At 43.0% G+C, this 12936-nt stretch overlaps 1 protein-coding gene across 1 annotated transcript in view; it reads right to left on the reverse strand.

Moving 5' to 3' along the window:
• The window catches only part of CD151 (CD151 molecule (Raph blood group)), a 194507-nt gene that overhangs the window by 63810 nt on the left and 117761 nt on the right, over positions 1 to 12936 (reverse strand). The window contains exons 2-3 of the mRNA XM_069624019.1: positions 6589 to 6691; positions 4275 to 4466 (exon numbers count right to left, since the gene is read on the reverse strand). Of these exons, the coding sequence (XP_069480120.1) occupies positions 4275 to 4466; positions 6589 to 6669 (273 nt within the window). The 5' untranslated portion in view covers positions 6670 to 6691. The remainder of the gene's footprint in view (positions 1 to 4274; positions 4467 to 6588; positions 6692 to 12936) is intronic.

Raw genomic sequence — 12936 nt, forward strand, 5'->3', positions numbered from 1 at the left:
CAAAGAATCCATTTTGAAAGAATACAAATAAAAAAAAAAATTAAAATACTATTTTCTTTTTGTTGTTTTGGGGGGTTCCGCCTCCAAGCCCCCCCCTTTTTTCTTTTTACTACTTTTCGCCCTCCCTTAAAACCACTATTCCCAACCACATAGATACAGTTTTACAAAATTCTTGATTTTTTTTGTTGATGTTTTGGTTTCGTTCAAAATTGATTCTTTGTTTTGTAACTCGATAACATCACTGCATACCTTGGCAGGCCTGACCTGCCGGTAGTTCATGCCCATACCAGCAAATTATTGCTGCAATCCGCAGCACGACCGGTGACGGCGATTGCGGCAAACCCATTCCATGGTGTCCTATCGGACTCCATGGAATGGAAACTTACCGCTGTTGCAGGCACTCTTAATATCCCAGCAATACTGGGTAACTGTAAGGCAGGTTTGCCAGTAACCTGCCAGAATTCTCTGCGGGTTACCGGCAAACCCGTAATTTGCCCCAAAGTATCTCTTCATGCCTCCAAATGCCTTTCAGCATTACCAACAACTCTCTTTCCTGGCTGGGAGCCTTCTTGTCCAATATATCGCAGGTCAAAACGGTTCCTTGCTTTCCCCAGTTTACCGCCACACTGTGGAGTCCCTCCAGGATCTGCTCTGCTATTCTTCAATGCTTCCATGTGTTCTTTTGCCGTCTCATTGGTTCCTTCAACCTCGACTTCCACACACATGCAGAAAATAGCCAGCTTATGGTACACTCACAAACCCAAGTCCGAGACTTCCTACGACCTTTCCTGTCAAACTCCCAATATCCTGCTACTAGAATGCCTTCCAAATCGCCTCAAGGCAATGACAGTTTGGATGAACCACAGAACACACACTCAATGCAAAAAACAGTCTCATTCTCGGCACACCCAAACCCACTATACCCCATGTCTCCAGGAGCTCTGAGCTGTGCACCTTCCTGCTCGCCAACACCGGTGTCTGCATTCACAATGTTCTCTACAACCATAAGCTCTCCCTAAGCAATCAGAACAATAGGGTTAAATCATGCAATGTCAACCTCAAAACTCTTGTGACACATCACGACTTCCACCGGGCCCAGTTTCTGTGCCACCCTCCTACAAACCACCATCCCCCTTCGATCGGACTATTCCACCAACTTACTCTACATTGGCCTCCGAGGCATTCATCATTCAAACTTAATTCCTTCTCAAACAAAAAACCGAACTAGCCATGCTTATTCCAAACCTTAATCCGTATGATCACACCTCACAGGCTCAGTCCACATTCACGCCACATATCCTCCAAGAGAAAAAAGAAAGAATAATCAAAATATCCCTTACAAAGCTCCACACAGCCACGATTCCAATCTACCTTCAGAACTTCATTGATTCCCCAGGGTTCAAAATCCGAGGGAGCTCAGTTATTTGGCTCCTGCTTGTAGTCTAGTAGAGCCTGGTTAGCTTGACAACAACATCTACCAGGAGCTACTTTTAGCTCCCCGGGCCAGTGGATGCGGAACAAACACACCTATGTATATTTGGGACAATCTATAAATAAACATTAGGACAGATCTATACAACTAGAAGGGTAATAAATAATGGACCAAATTATAGGTTAGCATCTTATGCTGAAGTCACATTTGCGGTATGCTATGTACTAACTCCTCGTTCCCCAGTGATAGCTCCTGGTCATTGGTTAATGCAGGATACCCAGGAGCTCTTTAGTGCCCGCTTATCCAATCTTAATTTCAATCCCTGCATAGACCTCCAAGGCAATCTAGCTCGGGTCTCCTTCCTTAACATTTGCAAAGGAACATTGTCTGCAAATCTACAACTCCAAAAGCCCCACCTTCTGGGGGTGCCTTTACTTACAACGGTACCTGAAGCAGAACTTCATTTACTGCCACTGTGCTTTAAGGACACTCGTTTACCTGGTACACCCACCCTTTTCGTGCAGTCTACCCAACTCTACCACTAACAGTGGCCTTCGACCATCTTATTTCACCCACCTCCGATCCACCTCTCTTCCCTTTGATGGCCTGCTCATGGTACCAGCACACATCAAATAAACTGTCGGAGAGCAAAACCTGGCATCACAATACCTGCCATTGGATGGGAATATCTAGCAAACGGAGGGAGTATCAGGTTTATTATGCGACTGCCCAAGGAGCGGGCAGGGGTGGGTTTAATGGATTCGGGGGCAGGGCAGTGCTGTTTTCGAGTCATATTCTGGGCTTTTAATCACAAGAAGAGTTTGGAGGCATGGGCATACAGTCCGACAATATTATGCAAACTAGACCTCCATGGTTCTGCAGCAAACACCAAGACCACCCAAAGTCCCACCACAGGAGCACTAAAGTCAGCATAATACCATCGACACAGAGGTGACATGGGGAATGGCACCTGAGAAGGAGATGCGCCCTATTACGAACACCATCTTCAAGGAAGTAAAAAGGACTGTACAAGGCAATTATTCAAATAATAAAAACTGGGTCTAAACAGGCTCAAGTTTTGAAACACTGCGATTTGGGTGGGGAGGGGTCACATTTCACCTTATTACAGGCCTATACAATGCCAATAGTTGAAAGCCAGCAAAAAGATATGAAACACTATGCGTGCCCCAACACACTTTCTGGTTTGAGGAGTTGGATAATCACATGGTTCTAACTCCCAGCGTTTATTGGATTTCCCCCCTTCCAATTAAACAGTCACATCATGGTTGCTCAGAGCAGCTGGTGCCAAAGACCGCCAGGCTCCGAGCCAGAAGAGATGAAGCAGCGAGGGATGGAGTAAAACAAAGAGTAACCATAGCCATGATGTAATCCGGAGACGGAGCCTGTGGCAACACGAAGGCACTTCTCGCTGGCAAAAGCCCAGGCATGCATCAGACACTGCCAGTCAACGAATGTCTTCAGACCAGAACTGTGGCTCCCCATGTCAGCTCCAGCAAAAAGGCACTTCCGACAATCGGCTTTCAGGAGGAACATTTCACAGAACCAGGAACATATAGGACTATAGTATGTCATATGGAGAGTGTCTTCAGCAGTCGCAGAGCGACTACTGACGCCTCATAAAAATAGGACCCAAACAACCAGGATTGTTGTGGGCAACAACACTGCATCACAGCATGGAGCATTACAACCCCCGCCCCATTTGAAAGGGTGGGACGCTGTTTTAGCTAAAACGTTGATATGGGCAACAGATTTTCTTTTTCACATAATATATCCCTTGAATGCAAATTAATTGGCAAACACAGTTTTCCCGCTGAGGCATTTCCCACATAATTGTCCCCAAACATTGGCATCCACGGCGAAGACACACCCTCCTGGGAGAGTTGACAGGCAAGTTGTTGAGTTGTGAAACATTTTATGATCCGGCATAAAGCATTTCTCTCCCTACATCAGAAGCTGAGAAAAATGGGGGCTCTTAGAAAGCAAAATGAAACCAGAAATGGACACTATACAACAAAGCGGACATTTACTTAACATCTATTCATGTTGCATTCCCGGACCATAACAGGATGCCACAGTCTTAGAAATGCAAATGTGTCATCATTTTATTAACACAGTCCGTTCCAAAAGGTAACCAGAAAGTTGACCAGAATCGGTAGGACTATTCCTCGGATACAACCCACTAAGGAGGAGATGTACATCCTGTATGGAGAGCATTGTATCAGCTGCTCTTCCTTCCCCTTCCCACTTGCTCTTGCCTGGGCCCATACGGTATCCAACCACTATCTGGAACCCAGGGCGTTGGTGAGAGTTGGTGCTTAATATTTCTAACAATGTGATTGAGCACTTAAAAAGCCAACACCACAAATAAAAGTTACTCTTAGTTCTTGAATGGGTGCAAGCTCCAAAATCAATGGCACTTGATTTATGATTGGAGGGGATTTCAAAGATTCATGCAGCCCTAATGATTCCCTTTTAAGGTGATGGGATTTTGAGGCAGGGGTGAGAGAGGCAAGGAGTGAGGTATTGGGGTGACTGAGGAATGGGCAGTAGGAAGGATGGGAGGAACAGAGGAAGAAAACTAGAGGGGGGGTGAGAAAGAGCAAATTGCAAAACAAATGTGGATATGAAAGCAAGACGAGAAGACCAGATGATGGACATGGTGCTAAAAGCGGCTACTCGCAAACACTAGAACAGAAGCACCATGCAAAGGACGGTGCACATCTTCTAGGTCACATGCTCCACGCACACATTAATGAAATCTAGCGCACTCTGAACCAGAAGGTGATCCACCCAGGATGCATTGCATGAAATTGGCACTCACCGCTCGCAGCAGGCCCCTCCGCTCTTTAAAGGTAGCGCAGCAGCCTAGGATGCCTGTAATCATGACGATGACTCCAGCGATGACCAGGATGTACGCTGTGGCCGCATAGGTGCTAGATGACAACAGGCTGATGTAGTCGCTCTTCTCCACGATGGTCCACAGGCCCACGGCCATGACAGCACCGCCCGCCAGCTGTTATGAAGCCAAAGGGTGGGGGTTAAAGAGCGATGTATAGGCAGTGAGCAGATAATACAAATGGTTAGATGTTAAGTGTCCAGTAACGTGTCCTTCAGATTATAGACCCTTACTATTTCCAACTGGGATTACAGATTATATTCAATTAGGCAGCCTTAAGTGTGGGGTCTACAGGAGGAATGTGGAATGAGAATCTAGTCAAAGATTGGCTAGGCACACCCACCAAAGAATGGTAACGCACCACCTCAAAAGTCCACCCTTCGACTCAGATCAAAAATCCTTACCAAACTTGGCAGGCCAAGCCAGATTTTTGGTTCTCCACAACCTTATAGGTTAAGCAAGGTTGTCCACCCCAAAAACGGTAAAGTTGATCTAATTTCCAGTGCATCGCGACACAAGATGGCACGCATTCCACAGTGAGTCATGGTGATTGGAGATGGTGAGTGAAAAGGGCAGGAAATGCCTGTTCCCCATGCTCACTTGCAGTACATCTCCAGATGTGTAACTCCCCTTCTTCCAGCTTTCCCGATTAGTGGCCATTTTACAGCCATAGAGTTCACAAGCGCCCCTAGGTTCTGTATGCATATACGGTCCTGTTTTGTCTTTGCATTCTGATAAATTTAGTTCTGTATTTTACTTCATGTTGCAGTGCTACTCATAACGGAATAACATGAGGAAACAGGATTTGAGGAGGTATTCGCATAGGCCATGGAGCACCTTCAGATATCTGGGGCAGCGAGGGGCAAGTAATCGGCTTTATCTGCTTAAACGTTGGCTGTCTTCAGTTTGAGCAGATACTTCCATAACTCATTAAATGCAGTTCTGCTTTGGAATTGCCTAACCAAAAGCAGCGTGGGTCATACAGACATTCATGCAAGATAAAACAAAACCATGTGAGTAATTACTTGACTTGCTCCAAGAGTGGACACTTGGCCCACCAGTACAGAGTTGCTTACTAGAATGACAGACTGGCAGTTTTCACAAGCAACTAGACATTGAGGGGCTCAATGCAAGCTCGGTGGTCTCTAAATTGGCTGTCGAGTGCCCTGGATAACTGATGTTCTTTAGAGCTGGCATTATTAGTACCAGATTAAGAAAGATCACTAGAATAACCCAGGACCCTACCCATGAACTCAAATCCAATTTCAGGGTGACCCACTTCTATGCTGCTATTCCGAAATGAAGGATCTTTTTTTCTGAAGGCAAGGTATACAAACAGGGTGTTTACATTGTCAAGTGTCTTAGGTGTTGGCCCATTCCTCCAACTAAAACTTTAACGCATTCTATTGACTAGAGAAAGGCAAGGAGATAAGCATATTCACATGTATTTTGGGACAATATTGTGCTCTGAAAAGAAGTAGATATTTATCTGGGAGAATGGTACTATGGGGTGCAGTGGCTCTTCTAGTCGGGGCCATATTGACCCAGAAGCTCTAAGAAGGGAGGAATTTGCTCTCTGTTGCATGTCAGGTAGATGATAACCATAAAGCTCAGCACAGAAGATGTGGTGAAGACGGTGTCCCCCAAAGGAGTTCTAGGAAATAAAGCATTAGCATAAGATAGGCAGAGGCGGCACTCCAAATTCACAAAAACCCGACCCGGCACGTTTTTGCAATTGCTGCCTAGAGTACTGAACTCTTTCGGTGATCTTGGGGCCAAACAACCTGTCCGCAAGCCAGGACTCAGGCCACAGGTTACTAGTAGAGGATACAAGTGGGAGCTATGCGTGGGGCCAAGAGGAATGCATAGGATATAGCCATGGAGGGGAGGCTAGTTACCACTCTAGCCAAAATGAGTCACTTCTTAAGCACTGACTGACCAAAAAAACAACTTAGTACATGCTTAAATAGTGTATTTATTAAGTCCCACCCCAGGCATGCAGATGGCACAAAGAATGTAAATTGGCTAAAAGACCACCAGTGAATATTTTCTAAGAGCTTTACTCAATATTTAGGAGTATACATTAACTGCTTCTAGGAGGGAAATGCTCATACATCACTGCTTTAAAAACTTATTTAAGCCTACAAATTGCCTGAGAAGCATTTGAAAACCGTAAGCAAGCATCCCCCTTCCTGTAGGACATGTAGAGAAGAGTGGGAGAGATGACCAGGAGTCTTACCCAGAAAAAGAAGTTGAAGGTGAAGAGAAGGTACTTCAGGCAGATGGTGCCGCAGGTCTCCTTTTCAGCGTATTCCCCCATGGTTCCTGATGAGTGAGCACTTCTGGAAAGAAAAGGAGAATAATGTTAGCAAGAGATGGCCTAAATGTCTCAGCTTTACATGGCAAAAGCGACTCAATAATCAAAGTCACCTAAAGCAGACCACTTTAAGTTTACCCACAATGCATCCACTCAATGCACTGATTTCCACCCGTATAGGCGTAAATGAAAACAAGGGTCGGTTAGGAGGAATCTGGGTGCAGGTTACCTTCCTTAAACACAGGCAATACTTAGACTTTCCAGGCTCACTTAGAAAGTGGCTCTGTGTTAGCGTTCCTCGCCAACTCGTAGGGGGCCGGGGGGGGGGGGGGGGCAGGGAAGCAGGCAAGGTTACATGGTAGGACGTTAAATAAAGTTATGTCCACACACAGAGGTATATGAAAACATACTATACATCTTGCACATGGTAAAGTGTTGCTGCAGCTCACAGGTTGCTAACAGGTTTTGAATTATTCTAGCTATGGAAGAAAGCGTGTTGGTCTTGACCCAATCTCATCCAACACCATGGCCGAAAGTACAGAAGTATACCATAGAGGGGATTCGTGGCCTTTCAAATGCAAATGCTATACAACTTGCACATTGGAGCACCATTGCACTGCAAAGGTTTGTTTCTTTAAATGTTGGTAGGCCAGGATAGTGGACAACCAGGCTATTGCCTACTACCCAATCGTCAGAACAATGGATGCAAAAGTTTCTAAAAGATATTAAGACCCCATCCCCAAAACGGTTTCTAATGCTTTGGGGATGGGCTTATTTTCTCTAGAGCCGAGATTCGGCTTCACCCCCAACACACATTAGCTGCCCAGGAAAACAGCATTTAATCTCAGTCTACACAAAGGACAGATATATATGTATAGACCCAGAACAGGGTGCAGACACCTGTAGGAAGAGGGTTCTGTACTAGAAGAAAAAGAGTTAATACGATGAGTAACTTCTGCTTATTTCACCATCTGACCCCCGAGAGGCCTAGGCAAAATGTTTCTCATCATGGCTGGGCCAAACTCTGCTCTTTAGGGGAGCATTGCAGACACAAGATGTATATCAGACAGAGTAGCCAAGGTGGGTTCTGTGCATAAAACACTGACCAAAATATGCCACTTGTGAATGATATTTTGTTTAAGGTTTAAATTATAGGTTTACATTGAGGTGAACCGATTAATCTCATGTCCCCGATATACAGTCCCACCCCACAATTCTGGGCAAGAAAACAGACAGCGATTTATTAAAACTCAAAATTGATTTTAAGAATTGAGGTCAATCTGAAAAATGGTGGGCTCCAGCTTTATACCAAGGAAATCACTACAATGTTAGAGGCTCATAAACAATTGGCCAGTAACGAGACTTTACCTGCTTACATGAATCTCGCCAATATCAATTCACACAAGCATTAATTTCCATAATCAACTCTAGGTATGCATTATACTCTAAAAGATACTAGGCATTCTAAATACACTTCTATGACCGCTCGCTTCTACCTAAGCGGTAGTATAGCCCAGTTGCAACGCAATGGTCTTGGAAGCAAGACAACGCAAGTTCGAATCCCGGGGGTCCGCGCTTAGAAACCTATTCAAAATTAAGCAGTTTATAAAAATAAATAAGGAACAGTCTACTCAAATGATAACATTGCCTCTTATTGGCCAGTGTGTGTACATATTATTATCAAACCATTTCAAAGTTCTTCAAAAACACTTGATTTTCTACAGTATCAAAACAAGTATTGTGTCAGAGAAAAGCTACTTGAACAAATTACATTTATAAGTACATATTTAGTCTACTTGGCTCCCCTGTATGGGTGTGGGGCTGCAAATGTATACGCTACTCGCATATCATTTACATGAAGGCAATCACTTCCGATTCCTACAGGTTAGGATTAGATAGATAATACTTTCAGGGATAGTGCACTCTTCCATGAACACATGTGCAGCTTTCAACGAGCATGTGTGTGCAACTGTCTGTGTGTCTGTAGTTTTCAATCTTTTCCTATTAGTTTGCTATCGAATTTACAGGTTTTGGGCTGGGATGGTCATCTTCTGCAGTAAAAGGTACCATGGTAAAGCACCCTTGCCTTTTCACATTAAACGTAGGTCTGCCTGTGCATTTCAAGAGAAGGGATTAAAGTTTTTCAACACTTTACATGATTTTCTAAGAAGACTGAATTCTCTGTGCTAGGTTATGTTACACAGACATCCAATTTATGACTAGGCTCCCCTTTAGCTGCAAATTTGCATGATATCTTATTTGTCAATGATATTTCACGATAATGCTATGGCCCGAATGATTCTATGTCAGCATAAGCCAGGGATTCCATTTTAAATGGTGCTTAATTTTACAAAAAACAATCTGCATTTAAGTAGTACCAAATTCAGTCAGTTCTAAATTGCGCCTCTGAATACAAAAATGCATTGAGTTTTAAGAAAATGACATCTCACTTGCATTCAGTTTCAGAAAGGCGACAGAGCATTTTATTTAATACTTGACCTGTATCTTTGCTGGTTAGCATTCCTCTTGGCTCAAATCCCGCTAATTCCCTGGATTTATCATGGACAGTACTTATAGGGAATTTCTATTTATATTGGGGGCAGGAGGGGGTTCCATAGTTGCATTTTAAAATGTGGATACTTTATTTTGGAGAATCAGCTAGGACCCAGTCAATCTGGAAATAATGCCTCTGCAAACCAGTTTCCAATACGAGCTGATCACCACCCCAGCCATCTCCAGTTGTATCCAGAAGAAACAGTCTTCAATATTAATCTCCCAATATTAAGTATATCTGCATGCTAGCTATTTTATAATAACCAGCTCCTCTCCTCATTGTCTGACATGAAAGGAGGGGCTCTTCCCTCGGAGTCCCATTACTGAAAAGGGCGGTAGGGAGGGAATTTCACTCATGTTATTAGAGGCATTTATTTTAAGTGCAATACCTTTTGATTAAGCATGCTAGTTTTGTAAAATATAGACCATAATCTATATTTCAGGACGCAGAATTCAAGGCGGTGAATATTCTTGTACAATGTGTATTCACAAAGATAAATAATTTATCTTAATTTTTTTCCATTCGGCCCGAAGCTGATTTTAAGTTGAAAGACATTGTTTGCTCCGATTTGCAATTAGTCTCAAGTTTTTAAAAGCTTCCCTTATAGTTATTTTTTTATGATTACAGTTTGGGCTTTCCACACAGCATAGGTGACATTCTTATTCAGTTTGTAAGTAAAGACCTGTTGATTTCGGCCAACAGAGGTCACTGTTGATACAGCAGATATACATTCACCTTCATGAGGTACTTCATGTCCAGGCAAATCCCCTGACTTTAGCTAAATTGATTTTATGAGGGCCCTACACTTGATGGAATTCACAGTCCTTTTTGAAGTTATACACAAGCCATTATCTGGCAGGGTGAAACTAATTTGAATGCAATGCATCAGAGCCTTTTTTTGGCCTCCTATCTTGTGATGTAGCTGGGGTGCAGTGAGGTGAATCTTGGGTCAACGCAAGACAACATTAAGCTACATCCAGCTATAAGCTTGGGCACATCCAATTTCGAGTTGAATAAAATATAGAATTATTCAAAGTGAGATGAAATGCATGGCAAAATACAACATAACTTTGAATTATGCTTAATTTGTATTTTGCACTTTACAATATGTTTCCTTTTAAATAATAAAATGTGATCATTGAAAACAAAACAAAAACGTTTCTTATAATACACAAGTGTTTTTTTTTTTCTTTTATGCTTGGAATCCAGGAACAGTGAAAACCAGAACTTGTTCATTTACAACTCCAAAAAACATTCTGAGGCCTGTCGAATTCATTTGGATGCAAGTACACTCTAAAAGGTCTGGACCTTGCTTTGTTTACCTGCGACATACCACCAACTTTAATGCGTATTTTTCTGCATGTTTCATTCTGATCAGGCCGTAGTTAAGCATACACGGTTTACATTTGTGAAGAAACACTAGGTTAGATTAAATGCACAACACAAGGAAAGGTGGACAAAGGAATGCTGGTGTACTGATCGAATGGTATATATATATAACTTGAATCAGTCCCAGTACACCAGCAGTTTTGTATTTTATATGAAAGGGGGGGGTAAACCCTACACCTGGGCCCATCACGACTTATACACATAGATTCTGTTTGGGAAATCCATTCTACTTTCTTCCCCAACAACCATATACTGACTGCTGAGGTGAAAGAGCACCAGTGACTCTGCTACCAGGACCCTCATGTTGCATTAGCAATACCTTTGAACAGAGTCTCCTTGGTTGGTGGAAATTATCAACAAAACACTCTGGATAGGTAAGGCCGTATGTCACTTAAATGACAACTGTGCCCACTTTTATTCCACTCCTGCTTATACCCTGGTTTATGACAAAGAGCATAGGCATTATTTCAGATGATGTCATTGTAGACCAGTCAACACTCTTGATACTACTAGTGCCACAGCCACTCTGAATATTTTGGGGGTAAATGTTTTGTAGTGGATCGGCCTATGAACGCCTTGTAGGACAGGAAAGTTAACAGGCAATTTGTATGAATCTTCTCTAGGGTCAGCCCCTGTTGGAGATCCTTCAGAGAGGTCTGTGCTGTTGCCCTTTTTGTTCGATGAATACATTAAAGCACTCTTATGGCATAGTACAGAGGCATGGCCTACGTGTCGTCTGGATACTTACCACAGTAATGCATCATTCTGCAGTTGCCCTTTAAGATCCTGAAATTGATTCCATGCGTTATGGAAACAAAGCTGTTTGAAGAGACAAAAATGGGGAATCTCAAGCAGGAAGAGAGGATGTATTCAATAGCAAGTTGGGAGACACGCCATAGATTGGACCAAGCTAAGTGTGAGCTGTGCTTAATCAATGCTGTTCCTTTACTTCTTGTGACCCAGGCATTCAATTTCTGGGCCTTTCGTAGCCAGTGAAAATCAGCATTTCCCAACATCTAATTTTCTTGTTCCTAGAATCAATCGCAAATACCTTTTGCCAACGGGCCATCACCATGAGAAGGCCTTGTACGCAAAGATCCCATTGGACCAGACCACGCGGCTTTGAGAAGTGCAGAGCACTTCTGCTAGGACACAGACAAATCTCTCAGTTTGAATATGCGACGCCCTCTCACGCGATAAGCACAGGTTAAGAGTAATCTTCCATCAGATAGGAGATAGCAATTACAGGGTTCCAAGTACTGAAAGGATGGGGTGCCCGTAGACAAGGGGTCTGCAACCTGATGCTCTCGAGATGCTTTGGACCAAGATGCAGATCAACCCTCACCATTGAATAGTTGTCATGGATCGACTTGTAGTCCAAAACCTTTGGAGAACCATAAATTACAAAACTAGAAGGGAGAGATCTGGATCACTAATCCAGATGGAAAATAAAGCCTTTGGTCCTCAGCCAGTGTGCCTAAACTGAACAAGAGACAACAGTGCCACACCAGCCAGCACAGCATTTAAATCCCAAACAAAGTTGTCTTCAAATTGGAGATCCAGGTGCAGGAGAATATCAAAATATGTTTACAAAGACCTTACACAGATAACTTCCTGATCTGAGTGTATACAAGTGCCAGACACTGCCAAATAGAATCTGCATGATTTCACACACTATACTTGCCCATGTTAGGTGAGAAACAAAACAGCACATGGTCGATGCATGGGAAATATGGGTAGTTTAATACTATTTTCTAGAAGATATTTACAAAAGCACCTCTTGTATAAGTGACTGGCAAATTAATTTCCATCTGTCTTTTATTAAATGTCTTCAGACAAGCCAAGGTTGCAATTGGGTAGCGCATCAGAAACCAAGCTAAGTGATTGCAGACAGGAATGAAATACTAGCCCCACCTGTGGAGCGAAGATTCTCGTAATCCCTAAGAGGCAGAGACAGATATACAGCTGAGGCCTTGTAAACTCCGAAAAGTCAAAGAATAAAATCTGTTGACCAATCTATGAGCTGCGAGAATCCATGATTTTACAGGTCTTCTCTATTTTGGATCAATTTGGAAATAAAGCTCACAAAAAAAATGTGTTTACTTTTTTTTTTAAAAAAAGGAAAACAAGAATGTCCTCTGTCATCCATCTAACCTCCCCCAGGGATTTCCTAGACTGCTCCCTATGCCATTCAGGGTGCCTTGATCAATACTGCTTTGATCATCATGAATTCCCAGTCACAGGTTTCAATCCACCCAAACACAACTCTGCTTTTCATCAGCTTTCACACAGATGCTTTGTTGTCTGTAAAGTTTGGTAGGAACCGA

This window comes from Ambystoma mexicanum, chromosome 11 (genome assembly GCF_040938575.1).
Source record: "Ambystoma mexicanum isolate Mex_15411 chromosome 11, UKY_AmexF1_1, whole genome shotgun sequence".
In the NCBI taxonomy this organism is placed as follows: domain Eukaryota; kingdom Metazoa; phylum Chordata; class Amphibia; order Caudata; family Ambystomatidae; genus Ambystoma; species Ambystoma mexicanum.